The 26555-nt window shown below is 52.5% G+C and overlaps 1 protein-coding gene across 8 annotated transcripts; it reads left to right on the top strand.

The window, feature by feature from the left end:
- The first annotated feature begins 86 nt into the window (after positions 1–86).
- Positions 87–26126, top strand: RRP1B (ribosomal RNA processing 1B). 8 transcript variants are annotated; one of them, XR_003428241.1, is made up of 17 exons: positions 89–288; positions 6993–7075; positions 8653–8710; positions 9932–10017; positions 10320–10381; positions 10720–10849; positions 12168–12232; positions 12668–12849; positions 14850–14944; positions 15538–15635; positions 17235–17254; positions 18254–18385; positions 18909–19531; positions 21170–21319; positions 22125–22275; positions 22472–22535; positions 23358–23411. XR_003428241.1 is itself a non-coding variant. In XM_027084018.1 (16 exons), exons 1-16 carry the CDS (start codon positions 159–161, stop codon positions 23549–23551), a joined length of 2172 nt encoding a protein of 723 aa, XP_026939819.1. In that variant the 5' UTR covers positions 89–158; the 3' UTR covers positions 23552–24477. The 8 variants fall into 8 exon arrangements, 7 of the variants coding, with proteins under 7 accessions (XP_026939650.1, XP_026939569.1, XP_026939737.1 ...); XM_027084018.1 differs by lacking the exon at positions 22125–22275 and having other exon boundaries at positions 23358–24477; XM_027083849.1 differs by lacking the exons at positions 21170–21319; positions 22125–22275; positions 22472–22535; positions 23358–23411 and adding exons at positions 20669–20673; positions 24794–26126 and having other exon boundaries at positions 87–288; positions 18257–18385; positions 18909–19900.
- Positions 26127–26555: the final 429 nt, after the last annotated feature.

Here is a 26555-nt window from a genome sequence, read left to right as displayed (position 1 = left end):
TCAGAACGCGCTGCGAGCGGCGTCCGGCGCCTTTGTGATGCCATCAACCCGCGCGCCGCCGCCCGCCCCGCTGCCTTCTGCGCAGTCGCGGCCCGGGCAGCACGGCGGCTGGCGCTCGGCGGCGGCGGGCTGCGGCCGGGGATGCTCCAGCGGGTGCGATGGCCCCCGCCATGCAGCCGGCCGAGATCCAGTTCGCTCAGCGCCTGGCGTCCCACGAGAAGGGCATCCGGGATCGGGCGGTGAAGAAGCTGCGCCAGTATATCAGCGTGAAGACGCAGAGGGAGACAGGTGGGCGCCCGGCGGTCCGCCGCGCACATGGCGGCGGGGGCTGGGGAGCCCCGGCTGGGCCGGGGCGTGCGGGGAGGGGGGCCGGGCCGGGGGAGCCGCCGGCGGAGCGAGGGGGGCGTGCGGCACCGATTCGCACTCCTGCATGTGTTTCTGTGTCCGCTTCCTGCCGGATCTCGCCCGGTTCTACGGTTGAGGGACTGCGGCCGACAGGGTTAGGTGGTCTGCCGAAAGTCACAGCGAGTGGGGAAGCTGAGAATTAGACCCGTTCTGTCCGATCCCATGTTGGATCAGTGGACTCTCCTGCTTGCTTCTGGTTCGCTCTTCATTGAGTTACGTCCTCACTTGACCAACACCTTTAGGTGCTGGGGTTACAGGAGAGAAGATAGAAACCCTACCCTCGAGGAAATTGTCCCGGGAAATCCAGGGAGGAATAGATAACTGAAACAGAGCTCTTATAAGTGAGGTAAAGAAAACGAAAACCAAGGAAAGAGAGAGCTCCTCTATACAGGCTGTTCCACAGGACTCTCGGGGTGGCGTTCAACAGGTCTGAGAGGAGGCGACAGGGAAGAGCTGGAAGGTCAGTAAGAGAGGGTGAGGGTGTTAACAGATGAAGTTGGAAAAGTAGGCAGTGGCCAGGTCACACGGGGCTTTTGTGGTTTGGATGTTAACTTCAGTGGGGAGCCATTGACGGATTTTGTTACCTGATCTGTAAACCCTTGAAGGCATGAACTACTGTACGCAGCGGAGGTTTTTATTGCGCTAAGATAAAGTCTGATTTGTTTATTGCTAGTATTAATACTTTGAGTCTATTTGAAAGAATTGATATCATTTATCCCTGTACTGACATCCTTAGTTTGTTTTATTTTGACAAGAAATCACGAAAGACTACCTAGGAAAAAGAAAATACAGTTTCATGGGAAGTCTGCTAGAAAGAGGAATGAAGCCAAGCTTTCTGACTTTGATTCTGTTAGGGGTCTCCCCGACAGATTTAAGTTATGCTTATCCCATGTATGCTAGAGGTTCCTAACCTTAACCTTCTATCCCAGACCTTTGCTGTTTTCAGCTCAGATATGCCCTACTCACCTGACGTCTCCACCTGCACGTCCTCAAACTCAGAATGCCCAAAAGTGAATCATTTTCTTCCCTCCAAAACCTTCTCTTCTGGTGCTTGTCTGCTGCCCGTGGTCTTTTTAATTTTTGGCCGCACTGCGCGGCATGCGGAATCTTAGTTCCCTGACCGGGGATCAAACCCACACCCCCTGCATTGGAAGGCGGAGTCTTAACCACTGGACTGCCGGGGAAGTCTCTCGTGCTGTTTTATTTTGGTTGCCAGTTTCCATCCTCCACTCAGACTCTAGCTGGACATGTGCGTGGCCTGGACTACTTTTCCTCATCCTCTCCCTGCACCCTGCATCCACTGTCCTTTGGTCTTACCTGTCTCCTCTCCTGAATTACTCTGCCCTGACTGAAGGCCCCTCCATCTCATCTAGACTTATGCACTTGCTTACTTCCTGGCTGATCTAACAACTCCATTTGTGCCCCCCTCGAACCCATGCTCCACAAACCAGCCTGGGCTCATCTTCCTAAAACAGCTGGATCACATCACCACCTTCCTGGAATCCAGGTCTGCGGACCGTGATCTGTCCTCTCTTTCTCCCCACCTCAGCCCCTGTGTGACTGCTCCACACTGATTCCTGGTGTACAGCACACCATTTAGCACTTCTACCTTCGCTTCTCCTGGTCACTCAGAAAAGGGTCCCAGCCTTGATCCACTCCCAGCATTCCGTTCAGCATCGCTTGCCCCTAAAGTCCTTACCTATCACCTCACCCTGCTCCTCTGGGATTTGGAGATATCCAGTATGTCTCTGTTGTGGCACTTAGCTACACTGTTTCGTATTATCAGTAGATGTGCCATTCTCCCCCCAAAACACTGTAAGCTTCCGTCTGTTTTCCTAGCCGGAAGTGGGCGCACATCCAGACATACGAGGGCCTTCCTGTGTACAGGAACAGAAGAGGGACCAGATGCAGTACATTCGGGCTGAGGCAGCCAGACAGAGCCTGGTGCTCAAAGCCCTTTGGTGAACAGGCTCAGGGTCCGAAATGCCAAGGTGATGCTGGGGGAGGAGGCCGGGGGTATGTACCAGTGCCCGGGGTCCGGTCTGGTTAGCGCCATCCACCTGAGTTACTTGTCCTGTACTCCTTTTCACCACCACGCCCACACTGCAGGGAATGTAGCGGGCCTTCCAAAAAGTAACTGCAAAGTGAATGTCTAGACAGTGATGATGGGACAAGATAAAACTATCTACCACAGCTGTGCTCATCAGAATAGAAACACAAGTTTGGAAATAACTTGGCCTGACAGCGAATCTCACTGACAGACCCAAGTTTTCTGTGTCGTCTTCGGCATAGTAAAGGCAGTCTGAAATTTTACTCTTGCTGTCTGTTAGCAACATAGAGAGCTTCGTGATTTCAAAAACAAATTGAAAATCTTTGTAGAACTTAAAGCCACTCCGTGTTGCTCTGCTACTTTAAGTGTTCCTGTTGATCACTCACAGTTGTAGAATAACCACGGTTTTATTCACAAGGGCTCATTTCGTCCCTGTTTATCCGTTCATATATTCAGCAAACGTGTGGAGCGCCTCCTCTGTGCTATTACTATTTCGTGCACTACTCTTGGCACTGGGAGTGCAGCAGTGAACAGAACAGACAAGCATCTCTGCCTCTTTTATCCATTCTGCAGCTTTAAGCATTTAACATCCAAAATTGGGATAAATTTTAAAATCAACCTTGTGACGGTTTCGTTTGCGTTCCTGCTTTCTCTTGGCAGCACGTAAGATAACAGTACACCTTATAGTTGATGGTGTCTTAGAGCCAAAGGCAGTAATGGGGGAAACAAGTGTTTCTTCGTACTGGCAGGGTTGGGGTCTCTCAACTCAGTAGTTAGAGAAACAGGGAGCTATGGCTGTTTCCACACAGGTGTGGGGTCACGTGTTACCAGCTAAGCTGCCTCCTGGGCTGATTCGTGATGAGAGGAGCTGTTGGACTTGCTGTATCCACGTCTCACTTTCATGTTCACCTCATTCATTCTGAAGCAACTAAACCTATATAATTGTTAGAAACTTAGTTGTATTAAGTTTAAGAAACTCAGCCCCCAAGAAAAAAAGACAAATCCAGAAGCAGTTGTGGGACAGAACTGCTTCAGATATGTCGTACTTCATCTTCAGGGTCTTGAAGGAAATTAGATGATGAGCATTTCTCTGTTTTGCTTTGCATGCTTCAAAGATTGGTACCTTGTTTTTACCAGTTAAATTCCTGGGTGAAAATGAGGGATTTATATATATATATATATATATATATATATATATAAAACGTTGGAAACAGGTGTTTTTTAAGGGAGACGCGCTCTACTAGGCTATGGGTAGAGAACATGGGACGATCACAGTGATACCCGCCCACCGCGTAGCGCTTTGCTCTTACAACGTGCTTCCCGTTTGTACACTTAGTTTTGACCCTAAGCATGAACCTGACACGTGTCACAGGTGACGAACAGGAGGCTCAAGGCCTTTCTGGGAGGGACAGCCGGGAAGGAGCGGACCAGGGCCTACCCAGTGCTTCATTTCCGCTGTACTTCATTGCTCCACGTAGGACGAAAGTCACGGCCAAGCCCCTTTCCCGCCCGCTGTCCAGGATCTGCTCTCACCTGTTACTTTGTCGAAATCTGCCGTTTTCCCTCGCAAAGGCCTCTGTAGTGCCTCCTAGCACACCTTTGCCTGGCACAGGTGTGGGTTATCCAGATGCTTGAGTGCCTCACATGATCACCTAGAGGTGGTTTGACATGCTGCTGCCCTTAGAGAAGCCATCTGGAGATGAGTACACACTGTGCTCTTTTTAAGTGAAAAGGCTTCTGCGCTTCAGCACACACACCTGTGCGTTTCTGTATCACACGTGAGTGTCGTGTAAACACACACAGGAAAGATGCCACCGGGCAGGGGGGCGGGGATCCCTGGGGGGGGGGGCGGGGGCGGGCACTGGGTTTGGGAAGCAGTGAATAAGCCATTTTCAGCTGTGTACTCTGATATAGTATATGACTTTTTTGCCATAAATGTTCTTATTGGTTAGGACTCTTTTTCAGTTGGAACTTGACAGAATATCCAAGCCACGCTAGTTTTCAGGGGAAAAAAACCAAAGCATAGCTTTATGCAGGCGCTCCACTGATGGTACCAGAGCCCAGCTTCTCTGCAGACAACTGTGCTGCCCCCGATGCTTCCATTCTCAGACAGGCTCCCAGCCGTGTGGCAGGGTCCAAACCGTGTCTTCTCTGCAAGTCTCCCGGGAGAGATCAAGAATCTTTCCTAAGGCCTAAACAAGAGCAGCAGTGGGATGACCAGCCCATTCTCGCGCCAGCCCCGTGGGCAAGGGGATTCCTGCTGCTTTGGCATAAGCCCAGCTGGCTTCTTGCCGCCACGTAGGTGAGCCCTGCCCAGCCCTGCCTTGAAGGGGGGCAGCCCTGGAGGGGGAGACCGTGTAGCTGCTTGGCAAAAACAAGGATGCCCAGTCCCAAGCCTCATGCAGGAACTGGTGTCATTTAAGTCCTGTTTCATCAGTGGTCGTGCTTTTCCAGTTTCATTATGATGAGTTTTCTAAACAGTAAAAAGAAGAAAGAAAACAGCCCATGATAACATTTTGATAATCTCATGCAGTTCTTTTTTTCTTCTTTTAATTAAGGAATATTTCAAGTACATAATTTCAAATATCAGTACTTTGCTTCAGTATTTATTAATTACCTGGCCGCGTTGTCTAATCGGCCCACTTCCTCCTTCCCACGAGATTCTTGGGAAGCAAATCCCCAGCATCTCATTTCATCTCCTGACACCTCAATGTGTATCTCTAAGATAGGGACCCTTCTAACCTAACCACAGCACCATTATCACACCTTATCTGTTGAGTTTTTCCCATCATTCCATAGCTTCTTTATGACAAATCAGAATCCAGCCAAGACCCACCCGTTGTGTTTGATCTGAAATTCCAGCAGGCTGATCCACCTTTTCTTCCCTTGCAGTTTATTCATTGGAGGAACCGGCTCATTTGTCCTGTAGAGTTTCCGACACCTGGGGTTTTGCTGGCTGCATCCCATGGTCTCATTTGACATGTTCCTCTGACCCCTGTATTTCCTGCAAACTGGTATTAATAGTTAAGATTTGAAGTGGTATAGATTAGCTTTTTCGTTTTTGAGAGAATACTTAACAAGTGATGCTGTGTTCTTCGTATTGCATCACGTGGGACATCTAATGGGCTTGGGTGTTGTTGGTCTGATTCATCCATTATAACGCTCCTCGATATTTTTTCACCTAATGTTTTAGCAGCCATTGATGATCCTTGCCCAGATCCACTAATTCCTTAGTCTTAACACGATTGGTTGTAAACACAGGTGACTATGACAGTTACTACGGTCGTGACTGCCGTTGGCTCTGCGCTGGTGGAACTCATCACTTACACTGTAGCTGTGCAGCCGGCTGTGGCTTATTTATTACAAGACGGGGAGGAAGCCAGTTGGCACATCGTTTGCCCGACCCCTAAAGGAAAGGCACTTTAGTAAACCAACGTTACTGTAGTTTCTGGTGAAGTGAGAGCCCATCACAAAGAATCAAATGCACTATAATGAAACTGTTGGTATGAGAAAGGTCTTTAGTGACTTGGAAATCAATACCTACAAAGCTCTAAAGCATACTCTGAACAAAATAAATAAACCTCGTTCTATCGCAAGGGATCTCTGTCACTTTTAACTTAATTATGCTTTGGAGTATTGAAATCGCATCGATTCCAAATACATACCTGTTTACGTTCACCTAGTTTATCCTTTGCTGCTCCACAAGATTCTTCCTAGTACCTTCTAGTGAAATGTTAATAATGGCCGTTTGTAACAGGCATCAGGCTTGAGGATTCTGTTTGTTCTCCATATGCTTGGAAACTGCAAGGGCGTACGCTTACCTGATTTTGTGGGTTCTTATGTTACTCAGCAATTGTTCCCTGACACCTGGGGTCCACCCAGGAGACAGAAGTCTGTGTGCAACGTGTGGCTTGGTCATAGGCGGTTCAGGCAGAGGTGGGGGTCTTGAATAATTAGTGAGAACAAGGCTGACCAGGGTGATGCCACTTAAAACAAGACTACGCTTGCCCAGTAAATGAAAACTGTAACCAGGAGAGAGGGAGATCTAGGTACAGCCGAACGTACGATCCTTAAAAGGGTCATCTTTGCAAAACTATCCCAAAGCTTTGCCAGTTTCCTTGGGCTGGTTGTACGGGACTTCAGCAAACCCCTCATCTTCTGTAGGATTTGCAATTTTGCTTTGCAAGACCAGTGTGCAGGGTGAGGTGCTAGTTTTAGGCAGAGGGCCACTTGGGGGAACTCGTAAATGACCACTGAATTAGTTAATGTTTTGTTGTGATGACATTTGCTTCTTTCCTCAGATAATAAGAACACGCCACCACTACCGCCCTGCCCCATAGCTGATAAAACTGCCTAATTTATGTGTGTTTGTTTTGTAACAGCAAGAAAATGTATGCTTCAGATTTAAAAAGACATTTGCAAGTGAAAGAATGAAAACGTATGCAGTATTATTTTCACGGCTTACGTGGCAGTTCTAAACTTAGAAAGGAAATGTTTGGACTCTAAAATAAGATTTTTATGCTGTTTTACCCTCTAGGAGGTTTCAGCCAAGAAGAACTTCTAAAAATATGGAAAGGGCTCTTCTATTGCCTGTGGGTGCAGGATGAACCCCTTCTACAGGTAACCTGCCGCTCCCTTTGTCATATGACAGGTGGATAAGAGACCTGCCCATTTTGTGCTGTATCCATCCCTAATGTACAGAAACAAACTGAAAACCACTGCTTCAAGGGATCACTTTCTGACCTCTTGTCCATATAGAAAGGGATGCAAGCAGTGAGGTTAATTAACTCTTCAAAGAGCAAAGAAGACACATAAATTAGATTTATTATTTCTCTGTCACAGTTTCATAGGTTCCACGGTAGGTTTTATTTACATTACTTATTTTAAAGTTTCGGTTATATCTTTTATTATTTGTGGTCAAAAACGGCATGGCACTAGTCCAAGATTGTGTGAGCTACCCCGGCTCCAGGCCCACCTCTGCCACAGCTAAGCGGGTGCCCGGCACTGGGCGGCCCCCATGCTGGGGGCAGGGTCTTTGTAGAGTGAGCAGCGGCCCCAGAGCTGATGGCCTCGCTCGCAAAGGCGGTGGAGACTTGTCCCTGGTGCGCGTGCTCACCCGGACCCCTGTCTGCCGAGCACACCGAGCCCCGCCACCAAAACCATCAAAGAAGATGGTTTAGCTCTTCAAGAGCTCTGTTCTGACGTGTAAACCAGGCCTGCCTTTGTAGCAGTAGAGGGTCAGCCTTAGGAGACGCTCTTCGCAGCCCCCTGACACGCCGTGGGTAGGTTTTACTCGGCTGGGTTTTACCGTGCAGCTTTGCCACTTCCCCTAAGCTGTGTAATGACTCACTTTGATTTATTGCCTTTATTCCACTGAACATGTTTTGAGTAGGATAGCGGAGCAAAATATTTTCAAGTTACATTCAAAGTAACAGTAACCAACAGCTTTAGTGGAGGAAGAAAACAGATGAAAACAGATAAAAGGGAATATCGCTTGCAAGTCTGGGAGTTCATTTAAAATGCGTAAGAAAGACTTGAGTCCAGGTAGTATCGACAGGGATTGTTCTTTCCTTCTGTAACTCATAAACAGTTATTTTGTTGACACTCCCCAAGGCAGGTTTCTTCATAGACCGAGACACCAAATTCTCCCCAGCGAGCTTGTGTGGCTCAGCAGGACGGGCTCTTCCCGTGGCATTGGATGCCCTTAACCTTTCCCACCACCCTGCCTTTGCAGCCTGTCTCTGAGCAAGCCAACGAGAGGACTTCCTGGTTCCACACGGAGCCTCGTGAAGTGACAGTCCCGGTGTCTGCCTGCCGGCCACTCCCCCTCGTTGGCACCTGTGTTTCCATTATTTGGGGGTTTGGATGGAATCTCAATTCAAGTTGTATTTTGACAGCCAGGACTTGTTGACAGCTAGTGTGTTTCTTCTGTAGGTCATTTGAGCGCATAGCTGGAGGTGACTTATGTAAGCGTGCGGCTTAGACAGTTCTCAAGGGCATGTTGAGTTGGCACAGTGGTCCGTCGAAATTGGGAATTTCACATTTGATGAAATCCAGATATCCAGATACACTCTTCTTAGTGGAAGTGACATTGAGAACAGGAGCTAGAGACGCCCCCCCCCCTCAGGCCGTGATGCTGTCGTCTCAGTGGTACCACGTAATAACCCCGATGTTTCTCCCCAACCCCGCCTTTGCAGGAGGAGCTAGCGAACACTATATCCCAACTCATCCATGTTGTTAACAGCTCAGAGGCTCGTAAGTCCTGATGTTTTCATGACTTTCAACACTTCCTTGTTCATCAGATTTGGTAACTTGCCTAAGAAATCTAGTCAATACTGTTTCTTCTCCTTCCTTCAAAGCTTCCGTTTTCCAATGGGCTAGCTTCACGTGCACCTGGGCTGCTAGCGTGTAAATGTCAGGCGACAAACCATCCCATGGGGAAACTGTTAAACACGCTGAGAGGGTGACGGAGGAGGTGTCCTGTGGGACACCACATTTGGCATCTCAGAAATTTCAAAAAAATATTTTAAGAAATAGCAGTCCTCCAGAGTTTCCAAATCCTGAGTTACTTTAGCACTCTTAGAGGCTGTGTGTGAACATGCTGGTGTTTGCAGTAACCCCGGGATGTAGAGGATGGCTTATCCCCTACGACTAGAGCCATTTAAGGTCATCACTGGTAACAAGCTGTAAAGTAACCCCTCTTGACCCAAAAGAGTAAACAAAGGGAAGAATTAATTATTTCTGAGACATTCAGGCTTTGATAAGTTACAGAGGAAGAGGAAGCAGAATCCGCTTCTTTTGCTCAGCCCTCCTCAGAACACAGCCATCCACTGGCCTTATTAACCCTCGGTGGTTCTCTGGAGTTTAGCAGGGTCTCAGCTGACCTCGTAAGGACCAGAACTCTACACATGGAGTATACTGTAGCTTTTCATATATCAGGAGAGAATTGTGCAAAAAGAAGTAAAGCAAAAAAAACAACTTATTTTGGGGTGAAAACGTGCCAATTTCATGGCTCAGAAGAGAAAACTGGAATGTTCTGTTAGACCTCACCCAGCTGACACTGAACATGAAAAAAAAAAAGCTGAGTTTCTACGTGGATCCCCCAAGTGTTCATGAGAATTAATGGCTTTGGATTGACTGTTAGGCAGAGATGGGCTTTGAAAAAGGGCCATAGCTGTGGCTCAGGAAATCTTTCGATTTTTAGCAGAAACGTGGCTTGGCAGTGGATAATGAAACACTCTCCAGACAGCACTCGAGTTGAACATTAAGATATTACCAGCCTTCCTGTTACTAAAATAAGCTTTTATGTAAATGTAAAAGAAGTTATTGAGCGTACTTAGTTACTGACCAGATGTTCTAGCTGCCCAAGAATTCTTGAGAAGAGTGAATAGATCCTAGTCTGTCTCCCTTCGTTACTTTCTTGCTGTGTGGTAACATGGTACCCTGCAAGCGTTCAGAGCCTCTTGTTCACTGCAGAGCACCTGTTCATCCAGACCTTCTGGCAAACCGTGAACCGGGAGTGGCCAGACATCGACGGGCTGCGTCTGGACAAGTACCACATGGTGAGGGCAGAGCCACAGCCCCTTTACTCGGGGCTGGGGGCAGGCGGCAGCTGGCGGACCGTGCCAGGGTTGGTTGGTGCAGTGCACGGTAAGGCGACCAGCGGAGCGCATTGGAAGATGCGCTCAGAGCCGTCTGTTTTGTTTGGGCATCCTTAGCTACCAGTTTTTGTTCTAGAAGCTAAATATGATTATTGCGGAAACTTTTTCACTTTGGGGATGCAGGCTCTACCCGTCATCCTGCTCAGCTGATGAGTATTTCTCACCTTCCCTTTCTTTGTAACGAAAGTTGTCTGTCTCTATAGCTGATCCGTCTGGTCCTGAGGCAGTCCTTTGAAGTTCTGAAGCGAAACGGCTGGGAAGAAAGGTTGGTAAACTATACGGGTTAGCGTTTGGGGGCCTTAAAACTTTGAAGGCACTAGTGTGGTTTCAGGTCTTTCAATTAACAAGTTTGAATCGCCTGGTCCACGCCTTCCACTCTGCGTACCAAGAGCAAAACATCCTTACGCGTGAAGAACTTCAAATCCAGCAGATCTGAGCACACGTGGCAGTTAGCATCTTATACTTGTGTCAGTGGTTGTCAAACCTTTTCCGCCTCGCATTGCTTGTTAAGCAGGGGGGCACGAGAGCGTTGCCGATTTCTCTGGGGGAAGAGAGGATGTTGGCAGCTGGGGTTAACGGAACCGTGTGTGTTGCTTCCTGTAGCCGAATCAAGCTTTTCCTGGACGTCCTGATGAAGGAGATCCTACATCCTGAGAGTCAGTCTCCGAACGGAGTGAAATTCCACTTCATCGATATCTATCTGGATGAACTGTCCAAGGTGGGAGGGAAAGAGGTAAGAAGTGGGCAGACGCCCTGCGGCAGTGTACCGTGGCCACAGCTCCCCCGAACAGGCAGGGCCTTGGCCCTGCCCTGAATGTTCTGTGAGCTGGGGGTGGAAATGCTGTTGGCTGGCACTCAGGGTTACCAGCCACAGTAGCAGCGCGGGTGGGTCAGCCTTTCTTCTGACGTAGTTCTTCGCGCATCTAGGAATGTACCATAAGCAGGTGATGGGTCATGTGGATAAAGATTTATGCAGTGAGGGTGTGCACGGCAGTCTATACAACAGAACTGAGAACAGCTTATGCAGTCCAGCGAAGGATTGTGTAACATGAGGAAATGCTTGTGATGTCGAATTTTTAAAAAGCATTGAGGGGGGACTTCCCCGGTGGCGCAGTGGTTAAGGATCCGCCTGCCAATGCAGGGGACACGGGTTCGAGCCCTGCTCCGGGAAGATCCCACATGCCGCGGAACAACTAAGCTCGTGTGCCACAACTGCTGAGCCTGCGCTCTAGAGCCTGCAAGCCACAAGTACTGAAGCCCGCGCCCCTAGAGCCCGTGCTCCACAACAAGAGAAGCCACCGCAATGAGAAGCCTGCGCACCGCAACGAAGAGCAGCCCCCGCTCACCGCAACTAGAGAAAGTCCGCGCACAGCAACGAAGACCCAACGCAGCCAAAAATAAATTAGTTAATTAATTATTTTTAAAAAGTCAGTAGGGAGACTTCCCTGGTGGTCCAGTGGTTAGGACTTGGCGTCTCCAACTGCAGGGGGCACGGGTTCCATCCCTGGTCGGGGAGCTAAGGTCCCGCAAGCCATGAGGTGCAGCCAAAAAATAAAAAAGAAAGCAGTCGGGAAAGAAGGCCACAGACAGAGCTGGGCACGTGGGGCGGCTTTTTAAGTATATATTCGTCTGTGAGCAGACAGAGGGCGAGAAAGGAGATACACAGTTTTTAGCACGCCGGTGACGATCTGAATTGGGATTAGGAGCAGGGGTTTACTCTCTTCTTCCACGAGGGTTCTGCGGTGCACATTTGATTTTTAATTCCCTCGCCTAGTGTCTGGGAGTGTCTGAGTAGGACTTCTGTGTGGAGGAAGGAGCATGTGTTGGGAATGCTGGGAGGGGCAGTCTTCTCTGGTCACTGCGCCGAGATGCCCAGCTGGCTGGATGGCGGCCATGACCTTCAGCAGAGTGTGTTTCGGGTGTTGTGAGATACGTGTTCATCTGATGCAGTCTGTGTGAGAAACGTGAATGGTTCCTTTCTCGAGGACACATCAGAAAGGAGAAAGGCTCTTTTTTTCCCCCTCATTGTTTTTCCTCTTTCTAAATTACAGCTGCTGGCCGATCAGAACCTCAAGTTTATTGACCCGTTCTGCAAGGTGGCCGCCAAGACTAAGGAGTAAGTAGTTCGCGTGTGTTTTTACTGCTTCGGTTGGTGCTTCGTCATGGGAGGTGGTGGTAAAATTGTAGGTGAAGCATGGCGCACGGGCCCTGCAAAGCTAAGAACAGCTGCGCGGCATTGGAAGGAAGCTCTGAGTCGTGGCTGGGCCCCCAGCGGCTCCAGGAACCTCGCCCTCCCATCGCCCGGGCTTCCTCCCACCCCCGGTCCCTCCGCCTGGCACATGGCGCCGAGCTGGCCCCTGGCGGCTGCAGCTGGTTGGCACGGGGGTGTGGTTAGAAACGCGGGTGCCGGCCGCTGGGCCCAGCGGGTCCCCGGGGGGCTGGACGGGGTGTATGGTGACTTCCTCCACCTCCCGGCCCACTGTGCTCCTTTAGGGAACCAAGTCCAGGCCGACTGTTAACCACACTCTCTCTGCTGTGCTTCCGCCCTCAGCCAGACTCTGGTACAGACTATAGCTAGGGGTGTTTTTGAAGTCATTGTAGATCAGTCTCCTTTTGCACCTGAAGAGACGGTCGAGGAACAGAAAACCAAAGTGGGTGACAGTGACCTCTCTGAGGAAGAGACGTCTGGAAATGAGATGACGTGGAGAAAAGCAATCAGTAGAAAGAAAACAGGTAACAGAATTTACTTGAAGAGTCTTTCTTAGGTAAGGTTCACTCAGAGGAACACTTTTTAATACATTTGTTGCCAGCTCACTGACTACACCCTGGAATTCATCAGAGGTGCCTCTGCCTTGGCCCCCACCTGAGAAAGGAAGTAGGGCTGTGTTTAGACGCTCGGGTCCAGGGCCCCTGGTTACACTGGGGCTCATGCACAGTTCTGCAGTTCCCAGGGTCGCAGGGCTTTCTTCGAGGGTTTTGTCATTTTCGTTGCCGTTGCTTTGGGTTTTGTGTGTTTTTGTTGTTTCAGCTTTTTTTTTTTTTTGGCTGCGTAGCAAGGCTTGTGGGATCTTCGTTCCCCGAACAGGATTGGACCCAGGCCCTCGGCAGTGAAACCACTGAGTCTTAGCCAGTCTTAACCACCTGACTGCCAGGGAGTTCCTTCGGCTTTTCTGATGTGTTTAAAAATCTTAATGTGGTCTTGTGTCTGTAAGAGGGTCCCTGACGGGAGACTGATTTACTGTTGCATTGGGAACGCGTGCTTGTTCTGCAGCTCACCTTTCTGTCCCCGAGTTCCTCCAGGGTTCCTTTTCTTTGGGTGTATAAATAACCACTGTGGATGGACCCTGTTCTCAGCGCTGTTTGTATCCGTGGGAGTTGCGTGGCGCATTTAAAATGCAGCCTCATCAGAACTCACGTTGGTTTTCAGCATCTTGGGGCCACGGTGTCAGGTAAAGGGCTAGTTCAGGTTGTACCCACGCTTTTGAAATGTTCTAGAGCCACTGAAAAGGAAAGTTTTCAAAAACTAATAGAGAAAATATAATTTAAAAAAATTTTTTATAGCAGGACCAAAACCTCTGTGTAGAAGGTGCCTGATTTGCATATTTAGACATATGCATATAAACACGCACGTGTGCATCTGGAGGGGTATACACCAAGGCGGTAAGAGCTAGCCCTGCGTGGCAAAATTGTGGCTGATTTCATTGTCTTTGTACATTTGTCTGTTTTTTCTAAGTTTTCTTCAATGATTATATATTTAGTCAGGAAAAGACAAATCTTTGAAAAAGAAAAGATAAGATATTCTGATTGTAAGCTCAGCACGAGCGACAACTCGCTGAATGGCCTTGAGCACATTTTGACTTGGCCCTGGCCCTCTCCTTCCACCACGTCTGTGTCTGAACTAGAGCCGTTCCCCCTCTTCCCTGAGCGCTTCCCAAGATTCCCCCCCAGGTTCTTCATCAGATGCTTGTGGGGCCCGCCAAGTCTTCTCCGGGCTCTGCCCTGAGGCCACACCGCTCAGGAGCTGGTAGGATTCCAGAGACGGGACACCTTTGAGAGCTTGTGTGATTCCAATGGTAATTTCTACCTGCTTCTCCATGAGCTATAATGCTCTTTGGATTATTTCTTAAATGCCAGAGTCACGTCAACATCAGCCTGTTGTGTTTCCTGAGGCGGCCCCCTGAGAGTCAGTGTGCTACTGTAGAGAGTTCACCACGGCCTCAGCTTTCCTGAGACTAGGGACAGACCCTGTCTGCCCTGCTCCCACTGGCCTGAGCCCCGGCCCACAGGTTTCCTGTCCACCTCCACTGCACTCCACAGTGGGGTTTTGTCTACGAGGTAATTAAAAGGCAAAATGTGTGATTTCTCCCAGGTGTTTTTTGTTTTTTTAATGTCCCAGGACTAAAAATCCAAAACATCTTTGGGAGATTTTATAAATGTACTTGCAGGGTTTTGTCTGTAAGGAAATGCTCTTTTGGGGACTCCCCTGGTGGTCCAGTGGAGACGGCTCCGAGCTCCCAGTGCAGGGGCCCCGGGTGCCACCCCGGGTCGGGAGCTAGATCCCAAGTGCCTCAGCTACGACGTGGAGCAGCCAAATAAATTTTTTGTTTTTTTAAAGAAAAGAAAAAGAAATGTTGTTTTTCGCTAAGAGGCGCCTAATTGGATGGTGGGCGGCTCCTCTGGGGGTAGCCATGGCCATGTATTTGAGTTGTGTCTGTGGATGTGTTCCTTGATAGCACTGGGCAGATATCACTGCAGAAAAGAGGGAGTCGCTGAGGAAGGTGGACGGGGCGGCGGCGGAGGCGTGGAGGACGCCGGGCTGCTTCTCCAGGTTGGTAGCAGGTGTTGCTTTTTGTAGAATATGGTGTGCTGCGGAGCCGCCTGGCTGCTGGGGAATTAGGGTCAGAGCTGATTAAACCACATGCCTAATGCGTAAGGTTTTCTTTAATCCCTCAGTCACTGATGCCTTTCTTGTAATGAGCTTATTGGAGACAAAGAGATTTAAGTCTGACGGCAATTTGAAAGATGTCAGTCTTCGTTTTGGCCTGAATTACTAAGATCTGCTCTGTTCCGTCCAACAAAGGGAGCCCAGTGGTACTTTTCAAATAAAGGAGGCTCACTACGATACCAAGTACAAATGGAACATCTAGATTCAGTTTACAGAACAGCATAGCACACCCAGCCGAATTTTCAGAAAGAAGAAATAGAACAAATACAGACCAGCTTCTTCTGAGAACAGATAGAAGGAGGTTTTCAAGCGCAGCGCCTAGCTTCTGGCTGGCAGGCCTGAGGCGTGCCGTGTGCACCGTCCTGTCCGGGATGCTTCCAGGGCCCCGAGCTCTGGCTTTCCTGTCTGGTTGATGTGATTTCCAAGTCAGGCAGCGCTGTGCTTCGGGCTGATGTTTAGCTTTTCTTCTCACGTAGTTTGACTACAAGGCAGTTGCCGACCGACTCCTGGAAATAACCAACAGGAAGAACATCCCTCCCTTCAACAGGAAACGTCTCTCCAAGCTAATCAAAAAGTAAGTGATCGGGGAAGAAGGTTTCACCTGATCATCGTTTGTGTTCAAGTCCGGCCCTTTTGTTTCTTGCCATGAGATGAGCTGTCACCGTGCTTCCCTTTTTTCTCGGTCCTGTAATATTATTACTCATAGTCTTTCAGTACCCACACATAAACTGAAAGATTCTGTAAAAACAGCCGCTCCCCTGCCCCTCAAGTTCATTCTGCAGAGGCAGCTAAACCCACCTCTTAGCTGTTTCGTGATGATGTAGCAGGAAGCCTGTGGAGAACGTGTAACGTCTACTGATCAAGAAATTGCAGTGTGGTTGGGATAGCGGTTCAGCTATTTCCCCCCTCCCCACCCCCCAGCTCCCACTTTGTCTGCCAGAAGTGTGGTTGTGACACCATTACAACCATTCAGGTAATTCACTGCGCAGCCCCGGGGCTTGTGACTCACGACAGGTAACAGCTGAACTTGATCGCACACTGAGCCGGCCCTGTTCTGAGCGCTGCACATAAATCATTTCATGTTCAGGAGGGCACCACAGGGCGGCTTCTGTCACTGCCCCACTTACAGATGAGTTAGCTGGGGCACGGGGAGGCGACCGATGGCCCGGGCTCCCAGCTGCCAGACGCAGCTGGACGCGGGCCTGTCTGCTGCCCAGCGCTGCCATGCAGCCCACGCGCCCCCCCGCACGCACACACCTCCTCACAGCACCTGCCACCTCACAGCACACGCCCCTCACAGCACTCACCCCCTCACAGCACACGCCCCCCACACACACACACACACGGCCCCTCACAGCACCTGCCCCCTCACAGCACACGCCCCCCACACACACACACACACATACACACGGCCTCTCACAGCACTCGCCCCCTCACGGCACACGGCCCTCACGGCACAGGGCTCACACTTCTTTTTGTTCTAATACATTAGTCGTGTAGAGCAAAACACGGCTAGGCTGTCTCCACTTGGGAACAAAGCAGAGAATGCAATGTAAGTAGAGATGTAAGCTTTTTCAGCCTTAAGAAACAAGAAGAAGATTTTAATTTCTCCGTTTCATTTGGGTGTGCCGAGACGCGTCTTTAGATCCTCGTGTCGTTGATGATATGATGACACTTGAGGGAGTTTTGTCCTTTGTTTCTCGCCCTTGCCTCACACCACCTTCCTCTTCCACCTCCCCTTCTAGGAAAGAAGGAAGCTGAGTTAACAAACCCCCAATATTGCTTTACCCTCTAAGCTTCTGTATGTAAAATGGAAAACAACAGGGTCCTACTGTATAGCACAGGGAACTATACTCAACGTCGTATTATAAACTGTAGCGGTAAAGAATGTAAGAAAAGAATGTATATGTGTGTATAATTGAATAACTTTGCTGTGTAGCAGAAATTAGTAACGTTGCCTATCAACTATACTTCAATAAAAATATATTGATAATAAAACATTCAGCTGTACACTTTAAATGGGTGAATTGTTTAGTATGTGAATTATATCTCAATAAAGATTTTGTTTTAAGGAAAGACAGGTATCACTTATATTTTAAAAGGTTAGTGCATATGTTTACAGGAGACAGAAAGACAGGGTTTCTCTAGGAAGCTTTCTTGTTTTCTGTTTCAGATTCCAAGATCTTTCTGAAGGTGAGGAAAATGAGAAGATTATAATCGGTGATGTTCTTAATAAGCGTGGACCCCACAGAGGGCAGTTGTGCCAAATATTGAAAAACAGGACTGAGAGACATGAATTGAAAGCATGAGAAATTAGCCTGCTCAGCTGAGCAGAGGCCCTCGCAGGAACCCGGCGTTGGGCCTTTTCCAGCCCGCCGCCCACCCCCGTCCAGGCCAGCGCGGAGCCAGACGCGGGCGCGAGCCCCTGGGGCGGGGTGGATTCTTCATGAAGAAGACAAGCTGATCCCTCAGAGTCCCTTTCATTTGCTGTGTGATCAGTCGTCCCCCAGGGGAAGCTGCTGCCTGTGAGCTTGGTTACATTTGAGCCAAGTGGATGGTCTGCTGCCCCGTCCCTCGTGCACACAGGGAGCTTAGAATTGGAGGGCCTTGCAGACCTGGCTGAGGTGTGGAGGGCGTCACCCCAGGTCTGCAGTCCCTTGCCTCAGCTGAGAGATCCACAAAGCTTTTTTAAAATTTTTTATTTATTTATTTTTGGCTGCGTTGGGTCTTCGTTGCTGCGCGCGAGCTTTCTCTAGTTGCGGCAAGCGGGGGGCTACTCTTCGTTGCAGTGCGCGGGCTTCTCATTGTGGTGGCTTCCTGTTGCAGAGCACAGGCTTCAGTAGTTGTGGCTCACAGGCTCTAGAGCGCAGGCTCAGTAGTTGTGGCGCACGGGCTTTGTTGCTCCGCGGCATGTGGGATCTTCCCGGACCAGGGCTCGAACCGTGTCGCCTTCTTTGGCAGGCGAATTCTTAGCCACTGCACCACCAGGGAACATCCCACAAAGCGTTTTTAAGTCTGTACTTCCTGTGTCCCAGCTTTCGGGTTGGGGTCGGAGGAGTAGTGAGGGCCTTATGGCAGAAATCAGTGTTAAAACTCTACCCACGTGACGTGGGGAGGGGCATGGCTCGGAGGCCCTGGGGACAGAGCGGTGCCGGTCTCAGAAAGCTGACCAGAAGGGGCTTTGGTGTCCAGCAGGCAGTATCTCACACCTCAGTTTTGCTGAGGACGCTTCTGCTGACGAAGATGACCAAAGCCTCAGTCAAGGGAGGCATAAGAAGAAAGGGAACAAACTTCTGGAGAAAACGGACATGGAAAGAGGGAAAGGTGAGCCGCAAAGACCGCAGTCTGTGAGGGCGGGGGTGAAAGGGGGGCGGCGCGGGGACTGCCTTTGCCGTCCACACGGGTCATCGCAGAGCGGAAGCCGTCGCTCTGAGGGGCTGAGACAGAAAGTCTGTCCGAGTGTTTTGCTGTTTCCTGTGGAACCACGGTGCAGCCTCCCGAAAGTAAAGGCATTTACTGACTCCTAGTGGAGAAAGTGGGTGGGGACAGGGGGATGCTGGGTGGACACTGCCCTTCGGAGCATTTGTCTCATTACTGGGCCTGGGCCTGCAAATTAGTAGAAATCGGAATACTATTTCAGATGCATTTGTATCAAAGCAGGGCTTAGGAAGGTTTCTGGCCACAGCCGGGGCAGGGAAGAGGTGGAGCCGGGTGAGGAAGCTCGTGGGGCCCGAGGGCGCAGAGGAGGACCTGTTGGGAGACCGTGGGGACGTGCCCTGCGCTCCCCCACGAGGCTGGCCAGGTGGCCTGGGCACCGGGGTGCTCTCTGACCGGTTTGTGTCTCTAGGAGCCAAGTTCTCTCCTGCCGAGGAAGAGGAGAGCGCAGGCAGTGTTCCAAAGAGAAAAAGGAAAAAGAAGAAGAAGAACCACCTCCGGCCTGAACACTTGCGGCCCGGTGGTGAGGCCACGTGCCCGGAGCAGAATGGCAGCCGGCAGCCGGAGGCCGGTCCCGGAAGAGCCCAGGAGGCGAGTGCGGCTGAGCTGGGGACAGTGGCCACGTCCTGGCCCCGGGAGCAGAGCGGCTCGGAGCCCGCCTCCGTGCACAGCAGGAGGAGACGACTGAGGAAGAGAAGCCTGAGGGTCCAGGTGGAGAGCCCGGAGGCAGCGGCCCTGGCTGGCGGCGCCCCGGTCCTGAAGAGGACGCGCGAGCTCGGCGCCCTCCTGGTCAACGGCGGTGGCCCGCCCACGCTGGCCTGGCCCCTGCCCCCTCCAGCGAGCCCAGCAGACAGAGGGGACTGCCCTGCCACCCTGCCCCAGGGCGGGAAGCTGAAGAAAAGGAGGAGGGAGTCCGGCGGCCATGACCTCCACGACCTGTCTGCTCAGAAAGCTGCCGTTTTGAAAAAGAGGAAGAAAGTGAAAGAGATGTCAAAGTGGGCGGAGCACAGAGGGGTCAAGCTCGTGCAGGCCCTGGTAAGGCGGCCGGGCCCAGGGCAGGGGGCTGGAGCTCCCGGGCGGGAGTGTCAGGGCCCTACCTGCTCAGCCGCATGCATGGGCAGGACAGGGGACAGCCAGCCCCGGGCCCAGGGAGCGGTCATGGCTCCGGACAACCTCTACCAGGGAGCAAGCAGTGACCCCCTCGGTGGCTTCCTCTGCGTCCCCCCAGCCCCCACCCCTCTGGCTCCGCAGAGGCCAGGGCGGGGCCGGCCTCAGTCTGGGGAACTGTCCCTGTGGCCGGTCCCAGCAGATAAACAGGCAGGTGTGTGTCTCCAGCACACGCTGATCTCGTTCTTCTTTTTCTACTCGTGGCCAGTCCTGGCAAATGCAGGAGCCCCAGATTCTCTTATCTCACTGATGTTTTTGTCCACTTGGATCTCTAGAGCCACCTATAGACGGGGACCTGGGCTCTAGGTCTGCATCTCACACCCTCCTCTCTGGACGTGCAGTGCGTCTGTGCCGGTGGTCGGCAGGCGTCGCCTCCCTAGCACACAGCCCGCCAGCGGCACCCACGCTGACCTGGCTGCTTCTGCCTCTCACGGCACAGCTGAGGAGTGTGACGGAGACCTCACGGCCTGCAGAGCCGGAATCGTTTACTCCCTGGCCCTTTCCAGAACAGGCTAGCTGACCCCTGCCCAGCGTGCATATCTGCATCTCTTGCTTTGCAGCAGTTATGACATCGAGGCCCTTGTCTACAGAGCTTGTGTGGACTGAGTTACTCGCTGCTTCCGGGCCTCACAGTGCAGGATCCCTAAGTGGGTCCGTAGCCAGTCTGAGCCAGGGAAGCAGGGCGTGCAGCTGGGCTTCAGGAAGTCTCTGCTCACCTCAGACCTTCCCTGACTGCCGTGTCAGCTGTGTCGCCTTCTCTGGGCTCTGCGGCCTCTGCCCTTCACCCACTATCACTGATGCTCTTTCTTCACTAAGAATATCAGAGGGATTTCCTTCTTCGGGTCTCGCTTCTCTGCCCCTGGTAGCCCTCCTCGGAGAGGATTGGAGGGGCTGCTAAATGAGTCACAGGGTCGGGGGAGGTTTTCCTTCCCAAGGGGTGGCGTGTCTTGTCCATGTGTGCGACACCGTGGGTCCTGGCCAGGAACACCAGGGACTTGCCGAAACCACCAGTGGGCTGCCTTGGGCTTCCCAGACCCCTGAGACTCCAGGAATAGAGCGGGGCCCGCCGTGGGCTTGTCAGTGTGAAACCTCCAGGGGACATTCCGTCTGCCTGTCACGGACCCACAGGACCCGGTAGCCTCACACTCTCCCTCCCATGCCAGACTTTCCGTGGGCAGTGATGTCTGGTCAGCCATGAGAGTGAATTACTGCGTGGTAGATGGTCTCTGAAAGGCAGAGATCTTCAGAACATGGGCATAAGTTTGAAGATGGGTAAAAATGGTTCTCGTGGCTGAGAAGGTAGACCTCTGGCCGCCGGCATGGTGCCAGCGTGGGGAGGCGGGCATTCGTGTGTGTGTGGCGTCTACTCAGGAAGTGAGGTGTTCGCACACCTGGAACAGGAAACGGGGGGCTTGGGGTGAGCTGGTAAGTGGGTCCCGCCTTGTGTCCGCTCGCTTCCTGCATTCACGGGGGGGTGTGACCCCCGTCTCGCCCCTCTGCACACAGGGGAGCGGTGGGGCGCTCAGCCCTTTGAGGAAGCAGCTGAGGACCCAGAGGGACTTCGTGAAGTTTGACGCCTCCTCCTCCCCGAAGCCCCTGTTCTTCAGGAAGGCCAAGGGCAGCGGGGCCGCCACCTCGCCAGGCCCCGGGCTGCAGGTACCCGACCCCCGCCCTGCCGCCCACTGTCCCTCTGCCCCCCGGCCCACCACGGCCACCCGAGGCGCAGACAGGGGCTCTGTGCGCTGGCCTCGGGCCCCACTTCTGGCCTCTGCCGCTTCTCGCGGCGTGCCAGCCTTGTTCAGGCAGCCATTCCGGCCCCGGGCAGCCCGAGGGCTCAGCGGGGAGCTTGAGGTGTGGTCGGTGACACCGTTCCGCGTCAGCGGGACTGGGGTGCTGTGTCCGAGAAGTCGCAGGACTAGGCAGCGAAGAGGGGACGGAAGCTCTGGGGAGTCTGGGTCCACAGATCTGCCTGGGACACGAGGGGAGCGGTCAGAGCGAGTCGTGGTGGTGGGAGAGGGTGGTCACTGTTTCAGGGCTCAGGAAGGCAGGGCCAGCTGTGCCGGGTGCCCAGGCCGGGCCGCTGGGGGTGCGTCCAGTCCACGTCCAGGAGACAGAGGCCCTGGCGGAGCCCCTGTGGCGGGCGGGCTGAGCTGGCCTGCTGCGGACACCCCCGGCGAGCTCACATTTAAATAGCACCCACTCGAACTGGCAGGGTGGCCGCGGCCTGTGTTTCTTTTAAGGAATCTTAGGGATATTTGTTCAATGACTCAAGACTCACACAAGCCAAGTCCCTCTCAAGATGTTGATATTAAAGCAAAAATGGTATAAAGTAGAATCATGGGATTCACACAGATTTGGGATTCTAAGAAGGATTCGATAAAGTGCTTCATGATGCAGAGTGGGGACACGTCTAGGAATTTGTCAGATAGGAAGCAGTTACTTAATTTTGATGAATTGTTAGAACATCCAATCCGCTTGGAGTCCTCCTGCACGAGAAGTTGGGAGGTGCCCGTCCGTTGCCCCCAGAAGTCAGGTTCCGTGACAGGAGCGGGCCCATCGCTCCCCTCACGAGGTCACGGCGGGGCTCTGGGACGAGGTGGATGGAGTTAATGGTGAGCTTCCTCTTGTTCCTGGGAGGTTTCAAACACCGTGATTTTGCTCTGCTCTCCTCCCCGGGAACCCAGGGACAGGCGGTTACTGCAGAGCGGGGCTGGCCCGCCAGTGCCGGGCCTGCGACGCGGCCGCCGTGGGCTCCCGGGGCAGCTGGGCCGCGTCCTTTGCTCCTTTCGGTGTCGTTTTCTTCTGCAGCCACACAGGACGCCGTCCAGCTCCAAGAAGGTGACGTTCGGGCTGAACAGGAACACGACGGCGGGTGAGTCGGTGTCCGCTCTGGGGGGCGGGGAGCGCCTGGGCCCGTCGCTGGGCTGCTCCCGGGGCGGCCGGGAGGGCCTCGGCTTCCAGGCCTGCCTGCCCTGATTCTGAAGCCCTGTCGGCCCGCCACCTGGCGGTCTGTCCTGCCTCCGCGAAGGTCTGCAGGCTGCCTGCCCGGGGAGGGGGGAAGAGGGGCACGCTTGTCCTACCACTTTCCATACGGGTGTGATTCGCCTGCCTTGCTTTGTCTTTCAAAGGAGGAAACCAAGGTTTTTACAAGTACATAGTGAGTTTAGGTCCTGGCTGTTTTTAGGGACCACGAGTAAACGTGTGTGTGTGCCTGCGTGCGTGCGTGTGTGCGTGCACACGCACGCGTGCAGAAGGGAGGGGCTGTCTGGAGAGGACCTGTGAAGCTCTCATCTTCAGCGCTGGAGAAAATGGGGGGAACAAATCCACCAGGAAGGAAAGGCTCCTTCAACTGTCTAAACCTGGGGTTCATCCCAGACCCAAACCGGGGGTTCACCAAGTGCCCATGTTCCGTAACCCCCCCCACGCGACCTGGCCCGCCTGGCGCTCCCCCCACGTCCGTGCAGGCGGCCTCAGGGCATTTTCTGAGGAGGATGAAAGTCGTCCGAGGGAAGGAGCCTCACTGGTGACTCCATTTCCTCCCGGGCTCTCGGGCCCTCTCTGCGGGCCTGGTGAGGGCGCCACCCTGCCTGGGAGTGAGCACGCAGCTCGGGGCCTGCGGGAGCCTGCGCTGCCGGCAGGACAGAGGGAGGCATGCGTACCCTGTTAACCTGTGGCCTTGCTTTCATCGGGGCAGAATTCAAGAAGACGGACAAGAGCATCTTGGTCAGTCCCACGGGCCCCTCCCGGGTGGCCTTCAATCCTGAGCAGAGACCCCTCCACGGAGTGCTGAAGACCCCCAGCAGCTCGCCGGCCAGCACGCCCCTGGGGACCAAGAAGCCGCTGACCAGCACGCCAAAGAGGAGGCCGACGGCTATAGACTTCTTCTAGGGTAGTCAGTCCTTTCACAGACTGCTTTTGTACAGAGTATTCTATAAATTATAACGTTTAAAAGTGGGGCCTTTTTATTGTTTTATAAATTCCCATGAGTTGTGTGTACGAGGTTCTGGGTGAGCCGTGGGGCCACGGGCATCTGGGTTGCGCTTCTGCTGCAGACGACGTTCGTGCTCGAGCTCTCCGCTCCCCGGGTGTTCCCAGCTGTGGGTGACCTCAGGGCCTCCGGCTGTGGCGGCGAGGCCCATGGGCTGAGAGCACGCTGCCCAGTGCCCCTGCACTGATGCGCGCGGTGGCATCCCGGGGCTCAGTTCCTCGCCAGCCCCGCCCAGCGCGTGTGGAACCGCCAGGCGAGGCTGGTTTTCTGGTGGTCTTGGGTCTAACAGTCTGTCTTTTTTCTTTTTCAAAGCATGTAGGGCTTTGTTCCCGTGTTCTGGGGGCGTTTGGCAGTTTGGGGTAGAGGTGACTTGTAACCACATCAGCAATACCGCGCTTTTTCTACGCGCTCGCAGGGCGTGCTCAGCGGGGCTGACCCTGCGAGTCGGGAGCACTGGGGCGGAGAGAAGAGCCTCTGCCCTCGGGGGTCAGACACTTCCTTCCCTCTGCCTCGGCCTGGTTTCCTCCCTGGTTTCCTACCTCTGGGCCAGCCTAGGGTGTCCTCCCTGGGCGCCCGGGTCCTCGTGCTGTGTGAGCCGACACCCTCCATGGCTGGCGGCCCCAAGAGCAGCTTGCCCATCTTCAGTCCCAACTCACGTCTTCAGAGGCGCGGCCGCCGTGTCTGAAACTTGGGTTCCTGCTAGAAGGCAAAAGAAGCAGCCTTTAAGAATTGTCTCTGCTTATTTATTTGTTCGTAGCTCCCTTTTTGCAAATGTCGAAGCTTGCGCTTACAGATTTTTATAAAGCTCTAATTTTAGTTAATTACAGCAATCGGGTGGAAGGCACTCAGACTTCAGTTGGAAAAACAGAAGTGCAGCTTAGAGAGTGCTGGCTAGGCGACTGATCTGTCTTGGGTTAGAGCAGTGCTGGCTAGGCGACTGATCTGTCTTGGGAAGCTGTGTCTGTCCCTCGAGCCTGAGTGACAGCTGGGACACAGACCCCGCAACCTTAGAGAAGCCCCTGGGGCCCCTCCCGGCTCTGTCTGGAGTTTACAGCCCTAAGGAGGTGGTGCAGAATTTGAGGGGGACATAGTTTCAGCTCTTGGCTCAGGGGACCTCGGGCCTTCTCCCTCCCCCTGTGCAGGAGCCCGAGCCAGCCCCCTTGGCTCCTCCCCAGCACAGGACCCCAGCGTCGCCTTGGCGGTCCCAGCTGCGACTTGGGGTGACGGGGCCTCACTGGGGTTGCAGGGCTGCTGTGACTTTGGTTTCCTCGATCACGTGATCAGGGTGGGGTCCTCTGCAAAGACCACAGCTGACAACTTGCAGGTCAGGTGGGCCGGCCTGCGGGGGCCTGGTGAGCAAGGAGGGCTTGCGAGCTTTGCTCCTGGCCCGCTCTCTAACAGAGCTGTATCATAATCAGGCCGCGAGCAAAGCAAGCCTCAGCGTCGTGCTGTTAGGTAGTCGTTGTACCTCGTGGTGGTGGCGTGGTTTGTAGTGTGCTGCCTTTGATGGGATCCATCGAAGCCAAAACTGACGGTGTGAAAAGGTCAGATTTGAGGACTCAGATGTTTTTAACTTTTTGTTTTTAAAAACTTGTTTCGTTATCCTTGGTCAGATTATTTTTCTAACAATTTTTATTTCAGCGTTCAGGATGGGTCATGTAGCCCAATGGGCCGTATAATCCAACGATGTTAAGATGTCTTAGCGAGACCAACGGCAAAAATGGCTTGTTTGTCCTGCAGTTGAGGGCGAGGGCTTTCTTCCTCGCTCTGATATGTCATCTGTCGCTCCTGAGGCCCCAGTGGGGCGTCCTGGACACGTCCTGCCTGGGGCCCAGAGCCCAGGAGTGACAGTGTGTCTTGGATTCCATCTCTCCTTCTCTGAATCTGTCCTGACTTACTCCAGGGTAAGCTCAGTAGGTTTACTGTGGCATATTTCTAACGCCTAAGTGTTGGCAACAAAGAAAGAAAAAATACAGTGTTTTAAAATTCTCATTCCATACACTCCAAGAATGTATCACATAAGGAAAATGTCTTTACAATACCAGTTTTCTATTGGATGCATGTTATTTTCCTAGCTAAAGTTGCCAGGGGGACTTGCAAGTCCAAAAAGGGAAATAATTTAAATTAATGCTGGTGATCTTACAGTCTTTTGTAAAGTGATCATCTTGCCTCTTACCCCATAGGACTGATCAGTTTTGTACAATTTGGTATCACACTTTGCAAATGTATTATCCTTTCTAACTTTTGCTGAACTGAAAGCACAAAGAAAAGCATAAAGAAAATCGGGAAGCAGTTGCTGGTGTTGGAAGGAATGTGGAATTGAATCTGTCTCTTGACTGGTGTGTGTGCGTTTTCTCTGAATTTTCCTGACTGCTGGCAAGGCCTGTTCGTTTACAATCGTTTTGTACCCGTGTCTGCAGGGTTTGTCAGCGCTCGTCAAAGCCAAATCCAATAAAACGTCAGTCTTTGCCCTCAGATGTGTACTTGATCTTGACTGTCAGCGTACGTAAAAATACGCCTCTTCGGGAGCTAGTATAATGCAGCCGGGGTTCGCTGACGCTGGGGACAGTGGTAAGTGTTTGAGAACAGGCGTCTCTGGGCACCCGTCCTTCTGTTGTGCGTCCCCTGCCCGGAGCCGGCAAGGGGGTTTGCAGCGAGGCTCGCCCTGCGGCTGCACACGGACACCCCCACTGCCAGGCCTGAAGCACCTGCTCCTCAGGCCTCGGCCTGTGAGGACGGTCGCAGGGGGCGCCGGTGTCCTGGGCGGGGCCCCCCACCTCCACCGCAGAGAGGTGCCTGCCGCTGTTCCTCTTCCCTGAGGGGAGAGGTAGACGGCCCTGTCTCGCCAGGCAAGCAGAGCACCGCCACCTGCTCTTGGCCTTGGTATACACGTGTTCCCCGAAC

This window comes from Aethalodelphis obliquidens, unplaced genomic scaffold (assembly GCF_003676395.1).
Source record: "Aethalodelphis obliquidens isolate GAN/ISIS:26980383/991018 unplaced genomic scaffold, ASM367639v1 scaffold1, whole genome shotgun sequence".
NCBI classification, from domain to species: domain Eukaryota; kingdom Metazoa; phylum Chordata; class Mammalia; order Artiodactyla; family Delphinidae; genus Aethalodelphis; species Aethalodelphis obliquidens.
The sequence above is the reverse complement of the archived record's forward strand: the minus strand, read 5'-3'. Positions and strand labels throughout refer to the sequence as shown.